General features: G+C 38.8%; 1 protein-coding gene across 4 annotated transcripts in view; it reads left to right on the top strand.

Moving 5' to 3' along the window:
• LOC122062080 (RRP12-like protein) overlaps positions 1-25284 on the top strand; it is a 53830-nt gene that overhangs the window by 18494 nt on the left and 10052 nt on the right. For all 4 annotated transcript variants that reach the window (XR_006134799.1, XR_006134797.1, XM_042625722.1 and 1 more), the window contains exons 5-12: positions 10178-10388; positions 16363-16544; positions 16696-16938; positions 17960-18147; positions 21984-22077; positions 22186-22242; positions 22327-22461; positions 24203-24268. Coding sequence is in view for 2 of the 4 variants with exons in the window: in XM_042625722.1 (XP_042481656.1) it covers positions 10178-10388; positions 16363-16544; positions 16696-16938; positions 17960-18147; positions 21984-22077; positions 22186-22242; positions 22327-22461; positions 24203-24268 (1176 nt within the window). In the remaining 2 variants the exon portion in view is untranslated. The remainder of the gene's footprint in view (positions 1-10177; positions 10389-16362; positions 16545-16695; positions 16939-17959; positions 18148-21983; positions 22078-22185; positions 22243-22326; positions 22462-24202; positions 24269-25284) is intronic.

The following is a 25284-nucleotide window of genomic DNA, read 5'->3' as shown; positions in this document are numbered from 1 at the left end:
ATGAGAGGAAGAAGGGTCCAGACAAGAAGGCCAGCCGAACCCCTACTTAGTCCACTTGAGTGGCTAAGTCATTAAGTATAAATACAGGCCCATTGGGTCCATCGGCTAGGGGATATTTAATAGTTGTTTTTCTAATTAATTAGAGGCCCATTGGGCCTATCGATTTTAGTAAGTGGTTTGTCCAGTCCAAATTGTCTTAGGACTCTATTTGTTTTCCACATAGGTTTATTATTCATAGTCTTAATTTGATTGTAATTAGGAAGGTCCTGCCCTCTATATATAGAGGAGCTTATGTAAACCTAATTTTCAGATTTTAATAAAGAAAATTGCAGTCATTATGTTAAAACAACTGAGATAGTTGTGGGTGAGAAGCTCTGACCGAGACAGCCACTCCTCCCCCACAGTCTCTTATTTCTTTTCTTAATTTCTGCAATCAGATTTCTGGTTTCTGTTTTCTGTTACGGCAAGGATCGACTTCAAGATTCAGACCTAAACTTGGAACCAATCGATCTCCTCCCTCGACCAATTCAGAGGTCTGATCTGCAAGACCTTCTAAGGACTGATTCAGCTCTCCAAGGGGGCCACTCGATCTCTGTTGGAAGGCCATTGGCAGTTGTTAACTTCTGTTTTTTCTGCAATTCTTGATTTTCTCTCTCCTAGGTCAGAAATCAAGAACTTTCATAACTCTGCAACCAGCCGTCAGAATCTGTTAATATTTGGGGGGTTTATTCCTCACACCTGGGCCTACAATTAACCAGAACATCAGCTCCATCTGAGCTCAGACCAGCCAGCCGCAGATCCCTCTCTTGGACCCTGCGCAGGTCTCTTTCTCTCTCCTCCTGTTTTGGTCTTTTTTTCTGGGTTTTGGGTATTGAATTGCTTGTTTGCTTTGTGGGTTAATCTACTCTTGTGAGTGTTCTTTGAGGCTGCTGTTCTAAGGTCTCTTATAGTGGTATTAATTGCGGTTATGCTTGTGGGATTAAGCTTTTGAATCTACTCCTGCATTAAGTGGTATCAGCGCTAATGCTCATACAGAAGAACCCCAACCCACCATTCAAGATGTGATGAAAGCAATCCAAGCCTTGTCTATGAGGATGGATGGATATGATCGACAGTTGGCTGACCTAAAAGAGAGTACTATTGCTCACTCTAACACTCAACCAACTGTTGCCCAAACTAATGTTCAACCTATTGTTAATTACATTGATAATGTTCCCAGAAGAGTCACTATGCAACCTAGAAGGAATGTCTCAGCTCGAAATGAGGAGTATGATGAGTATGACAATCAGATTTATCAACCTGATGATACATTCACGGTCAAGTTAGAACTGAAAGAGTACAATGGGAGGCACAGTCCCCTTTACTACCAGGACTGGGTAACTTCCTTTGATAACTACTTCTGGTGGTACCGTATGCCTGAAGAAAGGAAAGTCCAATTAATTGTCATTAAGCTGACTGGTGAAGCTAAGGACTGGTGGAGGAATGAAGAGGATAGGTAATGTAAGACTAGATTTGAAAACCAGTCCCGAAACTGCAGGATATTATAAACCAAAGAACAACCAAATAACCACCCAATAATAGACAGCAACAACAGTCCAGAAGTAAGAGTCAAACAGTCCTTGTAAATCAGAATTTTCAAACCCAGAATTTGGAATTTTCAGAACAGAGATTACACCAAACAAATAGACTAACCAGCAGCATGTATAGAGTACTAGATAAGCCTCAATCAGAAACAAATACCACAGGAGCAGGTAAGTCAAACCAGATCTGAAATCTGGGTAGAAACACAGTGGGCCAAAAGTATTTAACACCTCAGATCAGACAAACCCATGGTCTGATTGGTCCCAAATTAAGGTCAAACCTCCCTCTTAATAAACCCAACAATCAATCAAAAGGGGAGGGCCATCGGCTGGCTGGATCTTCAGAACAATATAGGGGCAGCAGGAGAGAAACTTGAGATTTCCAGAACCAGAAATCAAAAGCAGTTCAGATCCCTTACCTGGTTTGAAGAACTTCACAATTAACTTTGAAAAGAAAGAAAGAATAGTTGAAGAGACCTCTTGGACTTCACGCCGCAAAGAGTCAATTGGATCAAACACCAATTCCTTCAGCCTTGATCGAACACAAGACAACTCTTCATGAAGAAGACAATAGCAACAACCATTAATTTTTTTTATCAAAATCATTCTAGGCTTTTAGGAGTCTTCTCTTCTCTATTTATAATGTTAATGGGGGAGGGAATTACAAAATAGAAGGTTCTTAAAAAAGGAAACCGAATATTCTCCTAATACAATAGTTACTAAAAACTGAAATTAGAAACTAACTGAAATTAGAAACTAGTTGAAAAAGGAAACTAACTACTAATGACTTGACTCAATTAATAACTTGACTCCTAAGGAAACAAATATAACTCAAATCAAACCCAACTAAAAAGGAAACTAATGAAAATGGAAACTAAATAGTAATCCCGTATTTAATCTTAGACCCCTTTTAGACCCATAAAAGTGGCCTATTACACTCAAAACACATGGGATCAAAGGCCCAACATGTATGGAACCCAACCCTAAGCTTATTCCTAATAAAACAAGCCTATTTTGGTAATTAATCTGCATCAACTCTCCCCATCTTGAAAAAATTCGTCCTCGAATTTTGCGGTGATAAGGAGGAAACATGTGCGTAACAGCTTTAACCATTTCCAAACAAAATTCTAGTTGCTTGTAGACTTTTGGAAGGTAGTCTTCAAGGTGTGGAGCTTTCTCTTCAAAGAACCATGATGGCATAACAAACTCTATATGCTCAACCTCTGAATCAATACCAACTGTGAATGTCGTGTGCATAGAGTCGTCAATGTTGGTAACCTTCTCATCAATGATTGGAACAAACGCTTCCTTTTCATCATGAATCTCAAAGACTTATTGTGGAGTTCTTTCAATCACTACCTCATCTTCCACATCTTTAGTCTTGTCTATTATGCTCTCTTCAATATAGAATCCTTCACTGGAGTCTTCTTCCATAGTGCAGTCTTTGAAGCTTCAAGAACCATCTCTTCAATGTGAACCTTGACTTCAACTTCTTTTGGTTTGAATAGAGGTATCTTCACTTCACATAGAGGAGTTGTGGCTCTTGGGGGTGCTAAAGTGTTAGGTTTAGTGGTTGAAAAAATTTTCTTGACCTCCTCAGATTGGTAACTAAACCTTCTACCTAGCTGTGCCATGAGTTCCTCTACTCGAAGAGCCTTGTCAAAGCAATCTCTCATTGTATACACATTAGCAACTCCGATACCCCTGTTGATTTCAGCTCACAATCCCAGTCGAGACCGAGATAACAGTTGCCTTTCATTCTCCCTTATTCCTGTACGAGAATAAAGTGCGTCAAACTTGTTCATGTACTCGGCAACAGTTATAGACCCTTGACGAAGAGAGTTCAACTGGTCTTGTATGCGAGCTCTGAAGTTGCGTGGCAAGTATTTATCTGATAACTCAAGCTTCATCTCCTCCTAACCAGTAGGTTCTCTACCATGGTCTTCTAACTCTAGCTCATAGGTCCTCCACCACTCACGAGCAGCCCCAACTAGCTTAGCACGAGCTAGTTTCATCTTCCATTCCTCAAGTAACTCATAATAGTCAAAATGGTCGTCTAGTGCGATTACCCAGTCATAGAACAATTGGGGGTCATATCTCCCATCAAACTCCTTCAGATCGAGCTTGACCTTCTGTGAATCTCCAGAATACCTCTGTTGCACGGGACGCTCAGTCTCAAAATATCCTCTTATATGCTCTTCAAAAGTAGGTTGTGCTACCGGAACCCTTTGTGGTGCTCTCAGAGTAGGGTTTGCTCTCCTGTTAGTCAACTGAGCAACTACATTCAATGGGGTTTCTACTTTGGGTGTTGTACGTGAATCGCCAGTAGGCGGTTGTGGTGGGGTCTCTTCATTCAACAACCTGGCATCCAATTCAGCCTTCAATTCAATTTTCCATTTTTGTAGAAACTCCATAATAGAAGCTAGGGTGGGGGTGTTGTTCTCAGCCATACTCTGATACCACTTAATGTAAGACTAGATTTGAAAACCAGTCCCAAAACTGCAGGATATTATAAACCAAAGAACAACCAAATAACCACCCAATAATAGACAACAACAACAGTCCAGAAGTAAGAGTCAAACAGTCCTTGTAAATCAGAATTTTCAAACCCAGAATTTGGAATTTCCAAAACAGATATTACACCAAACAAATAGACTAACCAGCAGCATGTATAGAGTACTAGATAAGCCACAATCAGAAACAAATACCACAGGAGCAGGTAAGTCAAACCAGATCTGAAATCTGGGTAGAAACACAGTCGGCCAGAAGTATTTAACACCTCAGATCAGACAAACCCATGGTCTGATTGGTCCCAAATTAAGGTCAAAACCTCCCTCTTAATAAACCCAACAATCAATCAAAAGGGGAGGGCCATCGGCTGGCTGGATCTTCAGAACAATATAGGGGCAGCAGGAGAGAAACTTGAGATTTCCAGAACTAGAAATCAAAAGCAGTTCAGATCTCTTACTTGGTTTGAAGAACCTTGCAATTAACTTTGAAAAGAAAGAAAGAATAATTGAAGAGACCTATTGGATTTCACGCTGCAAAGAGTCAATTGGATCAAACACCAATTCCTTAAGCCTTGATCAAACACAAGACAACTCTTTATGAAGAAGACAATAGCAATAACCATTAATTTTTTTTATCAAAATCATTCTAGGCTTTTAGGAGTCTCCTTTTCTCTATTTATAATGTTAATGGGGGAGGGAATTACAAAATAGAAGGTTCTTAAAAAGGGAAACTGACTATTCTCCTAATACAATAGTTACTAAAAACTGAAATTAGAAACTAGTTGAAAAAGGAAACTAACTACTAATGACTTGACTCAATTAATAACTTGACTCCTAAGGAAACAAATATAACTCAAATCAAACCCAACTAAAAAGGAAACTAATGAAAATGGAAACTAACTAGTAATCCCGTATTTAATCTTAGACCCCTTTTAGACCCATAAAAGTGGCCTATTACACTCAAAACACATGGGATCAAAGGCCCAGCATGTATGGAACCCAACCCTAAGCTTATTCCTAATAAAACAAGCCTATTTTGGTAATTAATCTGCATTAATAGGCTGATCCGCAGTCATCAGATGCCTTACAATTGGGAAGACTTGAAACTTATCCTCAACGATAGATTCTTACCACTCACCTACCGACTTCGACTCTATGACATGCTGAATACTCTCAGGCAAGGTACTATGACTGTAGAAGATTATATTGATCGTTTTAATGAACTACTTTCACGACCAAGTGCCCATAAAGAAGACGAAGAACTGTTCATATCTCGTTTCAAACTGGGGTTAAGGTACGATATTCGTGAGAAGCTTGGTGTGATCGAGATACCCTCCGTAAGTACTTGTTTTGACAAATCACTAGAAGTAGAGGATCTGATCAAAACAACCTCCAGAAGGTACTACTTGGAAGGCCTTGGTTATATGACAACAATGTGCTAGTGGGAGGTACTAAGAACCAATGCATCTTCGATCACAAAGGCAAGCCATTCATTCTAAATCCACTCAACATACCTCAGGTAAAAGACAAGTTAAGGGCTGCGCAACTAAGGAGACATGTTTTAAAGAATGTTGCTAAGACCTCTTCCAAAACGACCACTGAGAAAAAGAAGCAACCATGCAAAGAAAATTTCAGCAAGAACACTTTGGACAACAAGCTATGCTTGCTGCCCCATAGGGAATTCCTGACCACTAGTGAAGAAACCAGCTTAATCATAGCTCTTGTTGCCAAGGCTGCTGAACCGGTGAAAGAGGTAAAGCATCCCCCGCAGATGAAACAATTACTTGCTGATTTTTCAGATTTGGTACCAGAAGAATTGCCTGATAAACTATCATCGATGAGGGATATTCAGTATGCCATTGACCTTGTGCCTGGGCAGTATTCCCTAATCTGCCCACTTACCGTTTCAGTCTCACAGAGCATGTCGAGCTCAAGAGACAAGTGGATGACTTGTTAAGGAAAGAGTTCTTGGCTGAGAGCATGAGTCCATGTGCAGTATCAGCTCTATTGACACCAAAATAAGACGGATCATGGGGTATGTGCATTGACAGCCGTGCTATTAACAAAATTACAGTAAAGTACAGATTTCCTATTCCTCGTTTGGATGATATGCTTGACATGTTGACAGGAGCCTCCATCTTTTCAAAGATTGATCTACGGAGTGGCTACCATCAAATTTGAATCCGTCCAAGGGATGAATGGAAAACAACCTTTAAAACAAAAGAAGGCTTGTATGAGTGGAAGGTTATACCTTTTGGTCTCACCAATGCACCCAGCACTTTCATGAGGGTGATGACACATGTACTATGTCCCTTCATCGGCAAATTTTTCGTAGTATACTTTGATGACATACTATTATACAACAAAGCACAAAATGAACACTTGGAGCATCTGAGACATGTCATGACAGTCCTACGACAGAAAAGTTGTACATTAACTTGAAAAAGTGTTCCTTTATGCTGCCCAAGGTCATCTTCCTTGGCTTTATTGTGTCTTCACAAGGCATAGAAGCTGATCCGGAGAAGGTAAAAAGTGTCGTTGATTGGCCTATTCCAAAGACCTTGACCGAGGTTCGTAGCTTTAATGGTCTTGCCTCATTTTACCGATGATACATCCGGAATTTCAGCACCGTTGTAGCCCCAATTACAGAATGCACAAAAGGGGAAAAAGTTCTATTTCAATGGACTCCCGCAGCCACTAAAGCTTTCAACTTGATCAAATAAAAGATGACAGAAGCACAAGTGCTTAGACTACCAATTTTGATCTTATGTTTAAAGTGGCTACTGATGCATCCCATGTTGGGATAGGAGGAGTGCTTATGCAAGAGGGCCATCCGATTGCCTTCTACAGTGAAAAGTTGAATGATGCAAAAAGAAGGTACTCTACTTATGACTTAGAACTATATGTCGTTCAAATTCTCAAGCATTGGAGGCATTACTTAATTGGCAAAGAGTTCGTACTCTATTCGGATCATGAACCACTCAAATAATTGCACTCACAAAAGATTATTAGTGATCGGCACGCCAAATGGATATCATACTTGCAAAGATATATTTTTGCTCTCAAATACAAAGCTGGAAAAGAGAATCAATTGGCTGATGCACTTAGTCGAAAGGTGATGATGATGAATACCTTCACAGTACAAAGTGCAGGGGTGGAACACATCAAAGAGGAGTACATTAATGATACTGATTTTTTCAGAATTATTCAACAACCTCCAATGGGGAGGACGGGATGACAAATTTGCTATGCATGATGGGTATCTTTTCAAAGGCACTCGCCTCTGCATCCCAAACACCTCTTTGAGACATCACTTGATTCGAGAGCTCTATGGAGGAGGAATGGGTTGACACTTTGACAAGGACAAAACATACTCCATGATGAAAGACCAATACTTTTGGTCTCAACTTTGAAAGGATGTACAACTCTGAAAGGATGTACAACATGTGATACGGAGATGCCGTACTTGTCAACTTGCTAAAGGAAAAAAGAAGAATACAGGATTGTACACACCATTGCCCGTTCCACATGCACCTTGGCAAGACATAAGCATGGACTTTGTCCTAGGCTTACCACCTACACGGGAAAGGGATGATTCCATATTTGTAGTAGTGGATCGTTTCTCCAAGATGGCACACTTCATCCCGTGCAAGAAGACTCTTGATGCAAGTCACTTGGCCAAACTCTTTTTCAAAGAGATAGTGTGCATATATGGTCTACCACAGACAATTGTTTCAGATGGGGATGTCAAGTTCATGAGTTACTTTTGGAAGAACCTATGGTTGAAAACAAATACTAAACTTAAGTTCTCCACTGCATTTCATCGTCAGACAAATAGACAGACCGAGGTGGTGAATCGAAGTCTTGGCAACTTACTTTGATGTCTAATCCGTGACTATGAAAAGACTTTGTCATCTATACTAGGCATTGCTGAATTTTCTTGTAACAGTTCCGTAAACTGCACCATAGGTCGTACGCCATTTGAGATTGTTCTTGGACCGCAGCCCAACGATCGGTCGTACGCCATTTGAGATTGTTCTCGGAACATGGGTCCCTACAAGGTCTTGAAGCGCATTGGCACTAATGCTTACATGCTAGAGCTACCTCCTACTCTGAAGATCAACAATGTCTTCAATGTAGCTGATCTGACGATATATTTGGGACACCATTCTGATGAAGGTGCCATTGAACACACCATAAAACTTCCTCAATTTGCAAACCCCATAGATGATGTCATTGAAGATGTTCTCGACAACAAGTTCACCACAGTTCGTGGGGGCAAAGGGTACTACTCCTTCCTCATCAAATGGAAAGGTCGACCACAAGAGGATTGTACTTGGATCCATGATGACTTTCAACGCCTTGACACGGACCTCTATGAGCACTACATGTCCCTTTCCCATTCATCGGAGTTGAATGATTCTAAAAAAGGGGGAGCTGATGTAGATGCACATTATGGAAGGAGATATGAGAGGAAGAAGGATCCAGCCAAGAAGGCCCCTACTTAGTCCACTTGAGTGGCTAAGTCATTAAGTATAAATAAAGGCCCATTGGGCCCATCGGCTAGGGGATATTTAATAGTTGTTTTTTTAATTAATTAGAGGCCTATTGGGCCTATCGATTTTAGTAAGTGGTATGTCCAGTCCAAATTGTCTTAGGACTCTATTTGTTTTTCACATAAGTTTATCATTCCTAATCTTAGTTTGACTGTAATTAGGAAGGTCCTGCCCTCTATATATAGAGGAGCTTATGTAAACCTAATTTTCAGATTTTAATAAAGAAAATTGCAGTCATTATGTTAAAACAACTGAGATAGTTGTGGGTGAGAAGCCTTGGCCGAGACAGCTACTCCGCCCCCACACTCTTATTTCTTTTCTTAATTTCTGCAATCAGATTTCTGGTTTCTGTTTTCTGTTACAGCAAGGATCGACTTCAAGATTCAGACCTAAACTTGGAACCAATCGCTCCTCCCTTGACCAATTCAGAGGTCTGATCTGCAAGACCTTCTAAGGACTGATTCAGCTCTCCAAGGGGGCCACTCGATCTCTGTTGGAAGGCCATTGGCAGTTGTTCACTTCTGTTTTTTCTGCAATTCTTGATTTTCTCTCTCCTAGATCATAAATCAAGAACTTTCATAACTCTGCAACCAGCCATCAGAATCTGTTAATATTTGGGGGTTTTATTCTTCACACCTGGGCCTACAATCGACCAGAACATCAGCTCCATCTGAGCCCAGACCAGCCAGCCGCAGATCCCTCTCTTGGACCCTACGCAGGTCTCTTTCTCTCTCCTCTTGTTTTTGTCTTTCTTCCTGGGTTTTGGGTATTGAATTGCTTGTTTGCTTTGTGGGTTAATCTACTCTTGTGAGTGTTCTTTGAGGCTGCTGTTCTAAGGTCTCTTACAGTGGTATTAATTGGGGTTATGCTTGCGGGATTAAGCTTTTGAATCTACTCCTGCATTAGCCTATCTATCCAAAAGGTCATATTGGCCATACTACCCCTCCGTGTGGCCTAGAAATCAACAGCTGTGGTGATAGGGCTAGCCCCGTGTTGTTTGTGCTATACTTTTTCTAATATTATGTATTACATTACTATTAGCAATACGTGCTGGCTACCTAGACAGTGGGAATATAGTGCTCTGCATGTTTTGTTATTGGATATTTTGATTTTTTGCCTTACATACTAGACAGAAGATATGCTATACTTTGGCCCATATTACGCATTTACATATTTGCAATTCTTGTTGGCCAGTGAGACTAAATGTAGTGTTCTAAATATTCTGTTGTTGGGTATTTTGATTTCCCACTCTCCCACCCTACATACTAGGGAGAAGATACATTGCTTATACTGTATAATGCGAACTCATGTACTTCTGCTGGGTCTTTTTTACTTTCCCAGTTGCTATGGGGAACAAAGGATGAAATACAATTGAATCCTCCATTTAAGTGGTTCTCGCTTCTCCTTGTTCCTGTTCCGCTCTTTTGTGGTCAATTTTGCTTTATCATTTTGGAGCCAATGGCTTATGTAGGTGAACATTGTATGTCCTCCCATTAATTACTGCATGTTCACTTTTTATTGTTGCATACAGTTTGAAGAAGGCATTGGTTCTGCTGTCCTTGCTATGGGACCGGAGAAGATACTTTCATTGATACCAATTTCTTTTAATGCTGAAAAGCTTATATGTTCAAATATTTGGTTGGTACCAATTTTGAAGAAGTATACTGTTGGAGCATCACTAGAATATTTGATGGAGCATATTGTACCACTTGCTGAATCTCTGCAGCGAGCTTCTTGTAAAGGTAATTGTGCTAATTCTGAACAGTCTTCTACTTTCCTTTTGAGTTGGCGCTGATGTATCTTTCTGTTATACTTGTAAGTAATTTGCACCTTTTTGTGTGATAAGTAGTTTATATTTGGTAAGCTACACTTCTATAACATACAATTTGTGCAATTTTTGTATGTCTGAGCATTCAAGTTTTTCCATCATATCGTAGATCAGGTGATCATGTTAATCGTGTACTATTGTTTTCTAAAATTTTTTTATAGGGATTACAACCGTTTGTAATTTTTCTGAAATTCACAAACGAATTCGGGCCACCCATTTCCAAACCTGCCTTCATCTGCATCATTTATTCTCCAAAGTTCAAAGTATTGTGTACTTGTATCTTCCCCCAGCAGTTTGTGGAGCAGGGCCACTTTCTTGCCCGGTGATGTTGCGTACCATAAGATAGAGGATCCCAGGATTGTGAAGCAGCCCTTGATTGGCTGTCTCCCTCTGATTTTTTTTCACTTTGGGGTCACTGATCATTTTTTTTCTCCCTGTTTTCTTGCCTTTGCTGTGGTTGTTCCTTCTCTCTTTTTTCTTGCCCTAAGAGTCTTTTGATTTGCTTTGTACTGGAAGAAAAAGGGGCAATTCATGTACTTGATCTCTGAAGCACAGCTGTGTTCCCTCCCAAATCCTTAATCATCTTTAGACTAGATGCTGATCAAGTGATGTTTGAACCTTTTTTTAATATCTAATTCAGCATCCAGCCTCTTCCGCCACCAGAAGGTTATCTCACTGGGAATCCCTCAGTGCCCAGGTCTACTGAAGTCGCCGCAGGTCCCAACCCTCTTCCAGCCATAGCCGTGCTGTGCTCAACTCCTCTGAGCCTTCGCTTCTCCCCCCCGCCCCCCGCGGCCACAAAACAACTCCTCTCATTGAATTTTTTCTTGGTGATTGGAGTGTTTCCTTAGGCCCAATTGTGGCCGTTTGGTGCGGGTTTTTCCCTTGGTGGGCTTGTTGCCTTTCTTTAGCTTTTGTTTTTTTTTCCCCTTTTCGCGTCGGGGTCTTTTATATTCTTTCCCCATCTTCTTGGTAATGAATTTATTATTCACCAAAAAAAAAAAAAGTACGCATGTCAGAATCAGTCTTCAAAAAATTACAAAGCTCCTCTGAAAAACCAAGAGGGTAAGAGATGAATTCCAAAGATCCAGTGGCCAACAAAGCAATATGATCCTCCGGTTGATTTTTCTCTCTCCAAACATGCTGAAGCTCATACCAATGAAGCGTCTCAAGTAAGGGAAGGGTTGAGCTCTTCAATTTTGCACCTTCCAAGGCTCAATTATCTTCTTGAATATATCAATGGCCAACTGGGAATCCGATCTGATAGAAATTTTGGACAGATTCTTCTCCATACACAAAACAGGACCCTTGTATAGGCAAAGGTAGGGCCACCTCCTTCGTCACGAATATGCTCCCCATAAGATGTCACAGTGTATTGCAACAACATCTGTAGGGTGAATAAACCAATATCAGTGGTGGTCTCCACTGTAGAGATATGGAATGAAAATCATACCTCCCCCAAAAAATTTGGGGGACCCCCACATGGTCATACATGTCAAAAAATGTCGGGTTATGACATGCTTTCCAATATCGTAGGAGTGCACATCAAATACCAAAATTGGGAGTCACCACCTAGGGACGATGGGCCTAGGACCCAAAATGTCTCTTTCCCTTAGGAGAGAAAGAGTCAGAAGACTATGATTCATAATCAGATAAGGAACAGTCCACGTCTAGATCTCTGGACAAATGTCAATATACAAAGCATGAAGATGTTAGGCACCCGATTCGCCCGACCCAGAGGTCGGTCTCCTTCTATCTGGACCTTTGTTAGGGTGTAATCCTACTTGCTAAGTTCATGCTAAGTCATAGGTAAAGACCTAATCTAGGTTGGATCAAAAGTGTGTTGGCCTAGCAAAATTTATAGGTTTGGCTACCGTAAGTTAAAGTGTGTGTGTGTGTGTGTGGGTATAATTATAACATAATAACACATGTTTGAATACACACTGTAATTAAATCCAAGAAAGGAAACTATGGATAGCGAGCATATATGGAGTTTTTTCTTACATGTTACAAGTGTGAAAGACAATTAAATTACAAGTAAAGAAATGAAGAAAATTACAATTTATTAGAATAAATGGTGAGATTGGAGTGTGGGCTAGATGATGGGCTAGCCCTCTGGCCACTCCCAGATTGGAAAGGAATGGTTATGTGGCAAAATTACTGACCTAACGGCCTATTGCTATGGTCTGGTATTATGGGCCAGCCATGCTCAACCTAAGCTAGCGTGCCTAGACTACGCTCTTGAAGCTATACTCTCATCCCATAACTTTTAATTAGGACTAAAAAATTAAATAGAGATCCACAGAAAAATAAATATAAATAAAGTCTGGTCTTGGTTTCAAATCATTTTTGATGAATTTGGGATGTAGGCCCTAGCAAAGAGGGAATTTAACCATTTGTGGGTTAATCCCCAGAAGACTCAAGACTCCAAATCAAATAAGTGGGTTGAAAAAAAAAATTCCCGACACATGATCACAACTAGACTCGAACAAAAAGATGGCCAACTCTAAAGAGAAGCAGTTAAATAATTTGAAACGGTCTTAATGGATTTTAGAAAATGAGCCCAATGAGGACACAAATACTAGCCCTAAATGGGCTGAAAGTTTTGGGCTGATTTGAGCCCAATTAGAAAATAAGAGACCTAGATCTCTATGGCCAAAATGGACTCAAGTAAGACTTGAAAGTTGAGTTAGGGCCCGTTATTATAGCCAAATACATGCATGGGCTTTTGATCAATTGTGATCGAGGCCCATAGCTAGAAAATGGCATTTGGAAAATGCTTCTCTTTCTTTTTGAAATTATGAAATATTTTTTTTGGAATTTTAAAAAGTATATTTTTGAAAGAACGTCAATTTTTTTTTTTTGGAAGAAAGGGAAAGAAGGAAACTGATGATTTTTTTTTAGAAAGAGAGATTCCTAAATCATGATTCGGCTAAATTAAAAAAACTTGCATCCAAGCTATTCTCACTTCTCCCTAAGATAGATCCTAGGATCTAATCGGTCACGAAACCATGATCATAAAAAGAATCAGCACGAGCTCCTTGACAAACACGTGGCCCAAACTAGTTGTATAAATCGGTCCGATACCGAATCAAGAACCAGAATCTCAAAAAGAGAATCCAAGTAAACCATAGCACACCATAGCCCTTACATAGAGCCCCGTTCCAGAAAAAAGGGAACTGACTGGTTCCAGAAGAGTTTGAATTGTGGTCCATGGTCTGGTTAATCCAAATAAAAATAACCAGCTCACTTTAGCATAAACCAGGCCCAATTAAACGCATTTAAGATTTTAACCCAAATGAAAATCAATTAGGACCCAACCCCCGGGGTTTACTCTGAGCAGAAAAAAGATTAATGGGCTAGATCCAGAGCCGATGACAATTCTTTTCATCAATTCAATTGGAGCACAATTCGTACATTAAGCATTTCAACTTTAGAAATCCCAACTAGTATAATATTTCTTGAATTTGGCCCATCATCAGAATCAAACGTGATTCAAGTGAATCGGATTGACTTGAATGAAGGGACAGAAATTGTAAATGAAGGTGGGGTCATTACAGCTCACATGATTCATTCATGTAAGATAAGATCAGGAGTAATTTTGATGGATCTCATGGCAAATTAAAAGAATAAAATAAAAATCAGAATTGATTTTGACAGATTTCATGACAGACTAGACAAGCAAGATGAGATCAGAATTTAGGTTTCATGATTCCAATGACAGGTCTAACAAGCAAGGTGAAAAGTCAGGTTTAATTTTAATTGATCTAGCCACTCAATCCAAGGAAGAATAAAACTAACTTCAGTTCATAAGAAAATACATGGATATAAATAGACATGTTAGAGAAGATGATTGGGTTTGATTTTTAAACTTGCAGCATAGACAAACACAGCAAGGATGAACACAAATGCAATATAAAATCCACAAGTCATAGATCAATCACCCATTTCTGAAAATTAATGGAGCATTCTCATCATGACGAGAATCAAAACAAAGTAGAGGAGGTTGGAAACTCATTTGGTCCGGGAGAAAACCAAAACAAGCATAAGAAATGAAATTAAAGAAAAATGGAAGGGAGTTGAGGATTTGTTTCAAGCTAGTAAAAATCAGATCAAACATATCATGACTCAAAATGGTAAATCAGAGAAATGTTATTTCAAACTAAAAATTGAGAATCAAGCAAACCAAAGCATGAAATACAAGATCAAAGAACTATTATCTCAAGCTAAGAAACCAGAAATAAACAAGTTAAAGCATGAGATACAAGATCAAGAACAATTATCTCAAGCTAAGAGACCAGAATCAGTCAAGTTAAAGCATGAGACACAAGATCAAAGAACAATTATCTCAGGCCAAGAAATCAGAATCAAGCAAGTTAAAGCATGAGAAGCAAGATCAAAGAACAATTATCTCAGGCTAAGAAACCAGAATCATGCAAGTTAAAGCATGAGATAAAAGATCAGATTAAAGCAAACACAATATTTCAAGAGAGCAAATATCAAATAACCAGAAATCATATGATTTATCCCAATCGTACCAAAGGGGAGCCAAACGTAGATTACATGACACATACACTCCATTAGAAATAAAAAAGAAGATCTGAACTCAAGAATCGGATACCTGAAATCGAGCTTCGGTATGAGTTAATAAAAAAAGAAATGACAATATTTGCTTAGAACGATCTGAACAATACGAATGACGAATTCCTTGCATTGAGCTTTTGCTTCAGCCGAGATGGTATACCAGAGAGAGACTAAGGCTAGAACTCCCAGTGTGTTGTGAACTTAGAATGATCTGAACAATAAACACGCACCGGTGTGTTGTGAAGTATGGGAGAATGTGTGATTGTAAAGTCAGGTGAAAGAAAATGAGATAATTCCCAATTTTAGTGTGTGTTTATTCTAAGAATGTAGGTGGAAGAAAATGGATGGGACCCACCCTTCCTGATCTTTCATAGACTCTCACACAAAATGTCCAATTTTGGTATAAAGTTGTAACTGTCTTACTCAAGAAAACAATGGGGAATGATAGAGAGGTGCAATGAGAACAAATTCTTTGGACAACCATAAACATGGAAGTTGAGAGGAAGTGAGCAAAAAGTGTGCTATCTTGCGTGTTTCAATCCCAGATTCCTGCAACTAAATCAGTAAAACCAGAAAAAGAGAGAAAGAAAAGAGAAAGAGGAAGAGAAGAGAGAGAGGAGAAACCGCAGAGAGCCTCAATGAGAGAGCAGCCTGCGATCAGTCCAGTATGAGGCTGATCGCAGGGTTTCTTAGAATATAATCGCAGGGTTTCTTAGAATATATAAGTGTAATTATATGTGAACAAGTACAAGACTGCCCCCAATACAAAAGAAATAAACCCTAACACCATATAGGGACCCGATAGGACAGAATTGCCCCTATTGGGTCCAGAGGAAGGCGCTAATCCCGATATCGGGATTAGCTCTTCTTAACATTGCACTTTAATATACTTTTGCATTTTCTTGACAATCGAACACAGCCTCTAGGCAGGGTGGTTTGTGTTGAGAATTGGAGAATATGAGGTTTTCCACTTCCAGTGGAAAGGGTGTCTATTGCTCTTTTTGATTTCTTTTTGGGGGTTGGGTGGATGGGAATTTATGTAGGAATTGATGTCTTCTATTAATTCTTTTAATTTTCAACTACTTGTCCTTATTTGTTCTGGGTTAGTTGTTTTGTCTAATTTTCAGATTAAGAGAAATGTGTTATGCTCAGGACTAAGGAGCCCTCATCTCCCCTCTCTCCCTCTTCCTCTCCTTTCTGTTTTTCATTTTGCTTTTCTTTACCAGTTCTTATTTCTATTCAATATTATTAAAAGTTTCATACATGACCATACCAATTTCTGGAACTTGCATTTATTTTTTCAGTTAAAAAATCACCTCTTCGACGAGAACTACGGACTTATGCTTGTGCCATCTGGGACTTGCTGCCTGCCTTTTGTCGCTATCCAACTGATACCTATCGAAAGTTTGAACATTTGGCCAAGTTATTTATATCTTTTCTCAAGAAGGACTCTTCTATGCTTGAAAATGTAGCCCTTGCCTTGCAGGTTTGAATCTTTGTTGACAAATGCATCATGTTAAATCTTTCCTTCTGCTTCAGTCATGGTCAGAACTGTGATTTAGATGGTTTGGCATTCCTCAAGTCGTCTTAACTCTTATATTCATATATTCTTCTTCTGACATTGTTGTTTCCTCCAGGAACTTGTCAATCAAAACAGAAGTATACTTAGGTCTTCTCAAGATGCTAATGAGCTTATGAAAGAGTCAATGGCCTTTACTGGAAAGGATTATTTCATGGAATCCACCAAACCCCGTTTGCAGTTCTCAAAGAAAATTGCCAAAAAGAACATTAAGGCTATGTCAGTTTATTCTGTGGAGTTACTTCAGGCTCTTACTGATGTGTTCTTTGATTCAACTCCTGAGAGTCGCAAATATTTGAAGGTTCTCCATCTGTTATTTATTTATTTCAATCATTAGAAGTTTGTGATTACATAAAGATGATGCTGTGTTTTCATATTGATTAATTTTAAACTACTTATAATCTGAGCTTTATTTGGTTCCTTTGAAATGTTTAAATAGCTCTGGTAGTGATAGATGTGACATGTTTACTGTAGTAACTACTGCATATTTTTTAAAAATTTTCTGGTCATGCAATAAATTTCAAAAAATGAATTGCCTTCCTACCTTGAAAAGAAGGTTATGCATAAGAAGATTGGCAGTGTGATACTGTTATCCTGCATTGAGACATTCTGGAGATGTAATCAGATGCTATGACCCAAGATCATTTGATTTATGTATGTGTATTTGATGAAGATTTTATGCCAGTAATAGATGAGTTTGAGTAAGGTTTAATGAAGAGAGACTAGAAGAAAACAAAGAGAAGTAAAAACATCGAAATTGGATGAATTTACCTTGAACTTACCCATTGTGTTTTATAATGTTTGAGTAATGGTCCAATGATTGAAGTATCCTTTCTCAATCAATGGTAAATAAGTTCATCAATGATTAAAAAAAAAAAAAAAAAAAGGAAGATATAAAAGGCAGAAGTGAAAATAGTTCTCTCCCAAGTAGGTGCTTGAATATCTGTCATGCCCAGTGACTTGTTGGAAGCATCAATGGCCACAATAGGCTGTTAAGCCCTTGATTTTCTATGGCTGAAAATCAAGAAAAGACCAAAGATAATGCAATAAATCTTCAAACAACAGCCATAAACTATAAACTATGGTCATTTGTCTACCACTTCTGTACTTGCTTTTGTCTTAACATTTTCCCTTTTATATTAAAACCTCAGTAAACGTTCTATACTGTGAAAATTTTGTAGGATAATGAATTCAATAACCTAAAGAAGCTGCTCCATACATTCTGATGTGGTTTTGCACTTTTGCTATTATTCGCACTTTCTAAGAAATTAGGTAATATTAAAATGATGTGCAATCTTTCAAGTGCTTCTTTGCTTCTTTAGGATGCTATTAGATGCATGGCATCTGTCTCTGAGACGTCAGAAGTTAAGAGGATTTTCCTATCTTCACTGGAGAAGTCTAGGCTTGTAAGTGGAATGGATGAATTTGACAAGTTGGAGAGTCATTGTTCATCTGTTGATGTAGAACATGGAGGGGATTCAAAGAAAAGTGAACAGGAAGACTCACAACGGTAATAAATATCCTTTCCTTCTGTTTACTTCACACGTCTCTCAAATACTTTCTGAATTAGTTATTCTTGATGTTCATACTTTTTCGTTTGGGGTGTCAATGGGAACCCCAGCCCAACCCTAAGGTCTCTTAACTCAAAACACATCCCAACCCTAAGGTCTCTTAAATCAACCCAAGCCCAGCCCAGCCCAACCTAGCCCAGCCCCGCCCTAGGCCAGGCTGGGATATCTCAGCCCAGGCCCAACCAAGCCCAGTACTATTGTTACTTGATCGCTTGATCTCGATGCATTGCAGAGGCCAAAGACCAAGGTTTTCGTATATATATGTAGATTGTGGAAAATGAAAGACTTTTTGCAGACCTTTTCTATAAGTACCCATTTATAACTATTAACATATTTATATTATTATGTATTTAATATACAGGGTTGAGTTGGGTTTGGTTGGGTTAGGTCTGGTTGGGTTGGGTTGAGGAGGCCAAATCCAACCTGGCTCGGGCCTGAAAGTCTCAACCCTAGCCCAACTTATGGGCTGAAATCTCAGCCCAGGCCCTGTTCGGGCTCAGGGCAGGTTGGGCGGGTTCAAGTTGACTGGGCTTTTTTGACACCCCTACTTTTCGTTGAAAAGTCGAGTTTCGTTACTTGGATCTTTATTTTGCTTTTGTTCAGCTCACAAATCCATTGAGTCATATTTGATGATGAATTTATTTCTAATCTACTTGTCCTTTCCTTTTTGGGGATATATGGTAGAAGAATATTTTTAGAGGGTGGACCTTGGTGCAGTGGTAACTGGTGAGGTTGCTCCATAGTGACCAAGTGGTCACAGGCTCAAGTCAGGAAACAATATTTTTAAGTTAGAAAGGGATATAAGTATTAAGAAGAAAATGTGCGAGGGAAAAAATTGGAAATGAAAAAGGAATACAGGAGACAATCAGGGCGTAAACTTAAACCAACCCAACCTCCAAAATGTTGGGAATCATCCCACGTCGGTTAATCAGGACCTTGGAGTTGGGCCTATACACTTTGAGTTATCTCCACTTCTAAGCTTAAGCTGTTTAGTAGGAAGCTTTCACATGGTATCTGTAACAAAACCAAGAAGAAGAAATCAGTACATGCACATGTAACAGAAAAGGAAGAAGACGTGAAGATAAAAGAGAGGAGAGAACAAAAGAAGCTCATGGTAGGAATAGAATACCTAACCGTGACCATCCGCAATGTATTTATAAAATACTAAATATGGTGAAATTACAGTAAGGACAGACTTATGTAGCATCATTACACAAAATCCTATGAACAATGAATACTAAATACCAAAAATGCCCCTTAGCTGATGGTTCACATTATTGACATTCCATCTCAAGCTGGAGCATAGATTTCAGCCATTCGCAGCTCAAAACACCATTGAAGGAAAGCATTTCGAAACAAGAGCTTAGTAAACATATCACCAAGCTAATCAGCAGATTTAACAAAAAGGTGTAAAAATCAATTTTCTCATCACATCATCTCTCACAAAATGACAGTCTACATCAGTGTGTTTGGTATGTTCATGAAAGATTGGATTACTTGCAATATAGATTGCTGTTTGATTCTTACAATGCAAATCCATAGGCTTATTGACTGGAAAGCCAAGACACTGGATGAGAGATTTCTGCCACTTCAACTCAGATGCAGTGTGAGCCATTGCCCTATATTCCGCCTCAGCACTAGATTGAGCCACTGTAGTTTGTTCCTTACTCCATAATCTTTATAATCAGCAGAGGGAGATTCTGATAACAGATATTTCAATTTTCCTTTTGCATTGATGTAGTTTTTCATAGCTTGGGCCCTTAAGAGACAATTAGATGCTCCATTGAGCTTAATAGCAGTGATTTGGACATTGACTGAGTCCATATCAGGCTTTGAGTCACCCATTAGAACACAAAAGATAAAATTCCAGCGACAAAAATTATAGGGAAAAATCAAATCACAAAATAAAAGGGAATATCACCCACAATCGAAACCTCAAATCACAAGGTAGAATAAGGATCACAGAAGCCAACCAACGACAGAATAATATGAAATCTATCTGAGAGTCAGAAAACCAGAATAAAGGCATTAAACAACCCAAACCGCAGGGTGTGAAAAAACTCAGTGCACAGAGAAGAACCTTCCTCAAAATCACATGGAGCTAGAGTGATCTGATAAATCTGAAACTTGTGGCACTCCTTCAGCAATATGGTGAGAATTTTTCTGCAAAATGTCACAGCAATCCGACAAGGGGAAGATAACTTCTTGAAAATCACCTTCTGGAATTAGGGTTCTCAGGAAACTGCAGAAAACTAGATCTGAGAGTCAATCACCATAAAAGTCTCCCATATGGATGAGTATAACCATACATAGGGCAGGAAGGAGATCAGATCACAGCACCATCACTAATGTGTACCACAAGAGAGAAAAAATTTGCTAGAATCTTGCGCATGTATGTAATTGTGAGAGATTCATTCTAATCTTCATTCCACTACAAAACGTGAACAACATCGAGATTCATTCTAATCTTCATTCCACTACAAAACGTGAACAACATCGAGATTCATTCTAATCTTCATTCCACTACAAAATGTGAAAAACATCAATCTCAGAAAACCTTTTCTTCATGTTCTCACAACTAGTGTTTTATTGCACACGGGACAGCATTGGTTGCCGCATACCATTGAAAGAAGAATACACTAAATGGATATCCAAAGTTGAAAGGAAGGATCACAATACTGATTCCTTATTGCTCTGATACCATGTAACAGCAACAAGAAGAAGAAATCAGTACATGCATATGTAATAGAGAGAGAGAGAGAGACTGACCATGAAACTCCACAATGTGTTTGTAAAATGTTAAATAGAGTGACATTACAGTAAAGGACAGACTTGTGTAGAATCATTACAGAAAATCCCGTCAACAATAAATACTAAATACCAAAAACACACCTTAGCCTGTGGTTCACATTATTAACAGTATCAGAGTACCATCACTTGGTCCTCCCTAGTGGTAACTGCCACATGATTGACCACCCAAAAAGAGGGGCAACATGTGAGGAGTATTGGGAATAGTCCCACATTGGTTAATCGGGACCTTGGAGTTGGGCACTTCGGCCTATACACTTGGGAGGTTGCTCCAGTTATGAGCTGAATAGGAAACTTCAACACAAAAAGCACAATACACTTAAATCATAACTACCAAGTTCCTGCGAAATAAACTGGCCTTGAAGCCATCCCCACACAGTTTACAGCAGACCCCCTCTGTACTCCAACAACCACCCACAAGCCATTCCTACAACCATCTTCAATTGGTTGAGATGGATATTTGTCAATATTTGATGATACGCCTTGATGCATCAATAAGTCTTGTCACAGTGGGAATTGTGTAATGCTCCCTTTGTATTTTAATTTTTTATTAGTCCATGGGGTCAAGGATATGTGTAGGTCTGTGTTGAAACATAACATACTGGCACTACTTGTAATCAGTGTGTTTGAACCACTCTATTAGTTAACTACCTCTCCAGGGATTTTGAAAGATGTTCACCAGAAATATCCTTGGTATTAGATCGATTCATACTCCCCAAAAAGTGCATCTCACGCTAATGGCTCCAAATTGGTCCCTTTAGTTACACTATATACCAGTATGTGACATGTGTAGGAATGAAGTCACATTCATTGGTGCACCTCTTCTTGGTTTTTTCTGTCTTAAGATATCAAAGATATGTCTTCAATCCTGTGAGAAGTATGTAAATGAGTTAATGACTGCCTTTTTCTTATTATACAACAAATTAGAGCAGGAAGCTCATAGTTTAGTAACTCTCTACTTATGCAGGTGTATGATAATGGAGTTTGCATCCTCTCTCGTTGAAGGAGCTAATCAGGATCTAATTGGTCTGATTTTTGGCTGTACTAGGGCTGTTTTACAGGTTCAGTTTCATGTGAATTTGCATTTTTCTTACCCTAATAGTGTTTGTAGAAGTATAGACTCCTCCTCGTCAAATGCTAAAACTGTCTCTCGACTCTCTGTTTTTTAGGCAACTGCTGAAATTGGTATATCTGAAGCATACTACACACTCAGCAGAATATTTGAGGTCTTCTTGAGAACTTAATGTACTTGTACTTCCTGTATTTTTCCTTATGCTTTTATTTATCTAATATTCTGATGTTGTTTGCAGGAACATACCTGGTTTATGTCGTCAAAGTTTGATGACCTTTTGGATCTATTCCTCATTCTGAAGCCACCTGTTGATATTATGTCTCTGAAAAATCGCTTTGCATGCTTCCATATCTTATTGGTTCATAATTTGAAGGTCAATATCCTTTTTATTCTGGTATAAATTACACTTGACAAAGTTGAATCCAATTGAAAGAGATTTATAGGTGAACAAAAAGAGAAAAAGGCTGAAAGTATCCTTGAAAGATATGAATTGAAATAATAGAAGCCATTCATGAAAGAATTTGTATTTAGGAATATTGGATCAAAGGCCCAACACATACATATCCCAACCGAAAGATTATTTCTAATAAAACAAGCCCATTTAGGTGATTTAACTGCATCAATTATCCCCAGCTTGAAGAAACTCATCCTCTAGTTTTGCAAAGTTAAGGAATCGTCTTCAAACCATAACAAAACTCTGGCAGCTCGTGGATGTTAGGAATGCAGTCTTTGAGGCGTGGAGATTTCTCTTCAAAGAACCTTGGTGGCATAACGAATTCAATGTGCTCAACCTGTGAATCAGCATCAACTGTGAATATCATATTCATAGTCCTCAACCTTTGGAGCCTTGTCAAGTTCTTGTCAAAGAATTGAGGCACAATCTCTACCATTGCAAAACACATAGGATCAAAAGACCAACACATACATAATCCAACCTGAAGCTTATTCCTAATAAGATAAGCCCAATATGTGATTTAACTGCATCAGCAGATCTTTTAATAAAGGAGCATGATAGGTGGTTGTCTATTTTCAGTGTGGGCATATCATTGGCCTAGGCGGTTTAGATTAGTTTTCTGTACAGAATATCTTGATATATGTCAAATTCTTTGTACCTTTCTTTTGCTTCCTGCAAGGTTTCCCCTTTTCTTTGTCATAGTTAAAGCTCTTACTAGATTGAAGTATTGCACTGCATGTCTTCACAGGCTGAGCATCATCTTCTATGTTAATTTTAGGAGGCAGTTTATATTTTAATTCACTGAGAATATACTGTGCCTCCAGCTTGAATATGGTACAGCTTTCAATATGGTCATTACAACAACATCCTTGATGGGGTCGTTATAACTAAATAATCAGATTCCAAATCATGGTTCAAGAGCTCGGAGATCTCGTCCGAAATCTTAGAGGTTTGGTGGTCCCTGAGATGAAACCTAGTATTACTGAAATTTCGGCCCAATTTTCCGCCCAAATTTCTAACAATAGCCTAGGAAAAAATACCTGGGCTGAAACCTGTCCGAAACCTGAGATTTTGAACCTTGTTCCAAATATGACAGAGGATGTCCATTCTTACACAACATGTTCAGCATCCTCTACCTCTACCTCCTGGTTCTCAAGTGGAGGCAGTAAAGTATGCATTCTGAGTACTTGAACAATGTTTCAAGATTTGGCTCTATTTAAGACAGAAGACTTGATGGGGTCAGCTACATGGATCCATACAAAACAAAGTAGGGAATATAAATAATTTATACGTGCTCTGGTACTTGTATCTCTTTATTTCTACTTAGAAATGAGCATTTTGTAAGTAGCCTTGGTCTTGAAACAGTCCTTACAGATTCTCTATTCTTTTTCGATGAACTGCTTTTATATGTAATTTGGTGCTGCATCCTGAATTTCTCCTTTTTGTTTTTGCCCGGATCCATGTAGCCGATCCCATTAAGTGGGGATAAGACTGAGTTTTTTTGTTGTTGTTGTTGATGCTGCATCCTGAATATACTCTATTGTTCATCAAGCATTTGATATTTTATTCTTAAGTTCCTCAACATGTTTACTGTTTTTTAAAATGGTTCCAACTGGTTCAATGTTTTGTTTTTGTTTTGTTGTTTTTTTTTTTTTTCCAGAATGATTTGGAGGGAAACTCGAAGGCTTTTCGTATTCTCAACGAGATAATAATCACTCTAAAGGATGTATGAGCTTCTTCATAAACTTTTAATAAGAGTTATATTTTCAGCTTTCATTTTCCATTTACAATATGGCCTGAAGTTTTATTCCTGTATCCTTTTCCTTTCCTCTTTTGGTCCCCTTTTGAGATTTTATTGAGTAGTGTTTGATTTTCATCAAGTTCATCTCAAGATTCTCTCCCTTCCCCTTCTTTTATGTCCCAAAGGGGGAAAAAATCTGAAAAGACGCCATTTTCTTTTATCTTTAAGGTAATTGTTTGCCGTGAAACCTTTACTTGTGATCACTTTTGAGGAGATGGTAATGCATCTGCATTAGACATTATTCCCATATGGATGCCTATGTGTAAGTTTAGAAGGCCTCCAAGGAGCAGTCAGCAATTCTGAAATTAAGCTTTTGGTAGTTATATTATAGGTTGGGCCTTTTATTTTCTTGGGTTTCATTGTAAGGAACTTAATTTATAAGTCCATATAGTGGTGCTAAAGTTAGTATACAGGATTAATAGTTAATTGTTTGAGTTAAATTAGGATACTTAATAGCTTCTAAGAATTTTGTTTTGAGTCTATTATTTTTAGTTTGAGAGAGCGATTAGGAGTCTTTTTATGAGTCAGTTTAGGAATTTTACAAGAATTTTACAAGGTCTTCATATATGTAATACACCCTGCATCAAGCTGATGAGTTTGAAGTGGCGGGAATCATGTCGTAGTTCCTCTATCAAGTCCAGTTAAATGTTCATCTCTCTGTACTTAAGCGAGTTGAGGCTTGTGTGTATGAGGGTTCTTTTGGTCAGAGGTGTGGGGGTTTAGTGTGAGTGTTGGGCTTTAGGGTGTTTCTACGGTGGAGTTAGGCAGTGGTTGATGGTGGTTTTCCCCCCTGGTTTCATTGTGTTGGTGCTTTCCCCCTCCCTTTGTATATCTCATTCTTTTGCTTGCTTTGGTATTATTTTCTCTTGGTTGCCAATGGAAACGAGGAACAGATCTTAAATGAGTGAGATGGACTCAGAAATGGGTGATTTTATGGCATT

This window comes from Macadamia integrifolia, chromosome 14, assembly GCF_013358625.1.
Source record: "Macadamia integrifolia cultivar HAES 741 chromosome 14, SCU_Mint_v3, whole genome shotgun sequence".
Taxonomy (NCBI): Eukaryota; Viridiplantae; Streptophyta; class Magnoliopsida; order Proteales; family Proteaceae; genus Macadamia; species Macadamia integrifolia.
The sequence above is the reverse complement of the archived record's forward strand: the minus strand, read 5'-3'. Positions and strand labels throughout refer to the sequence as shown.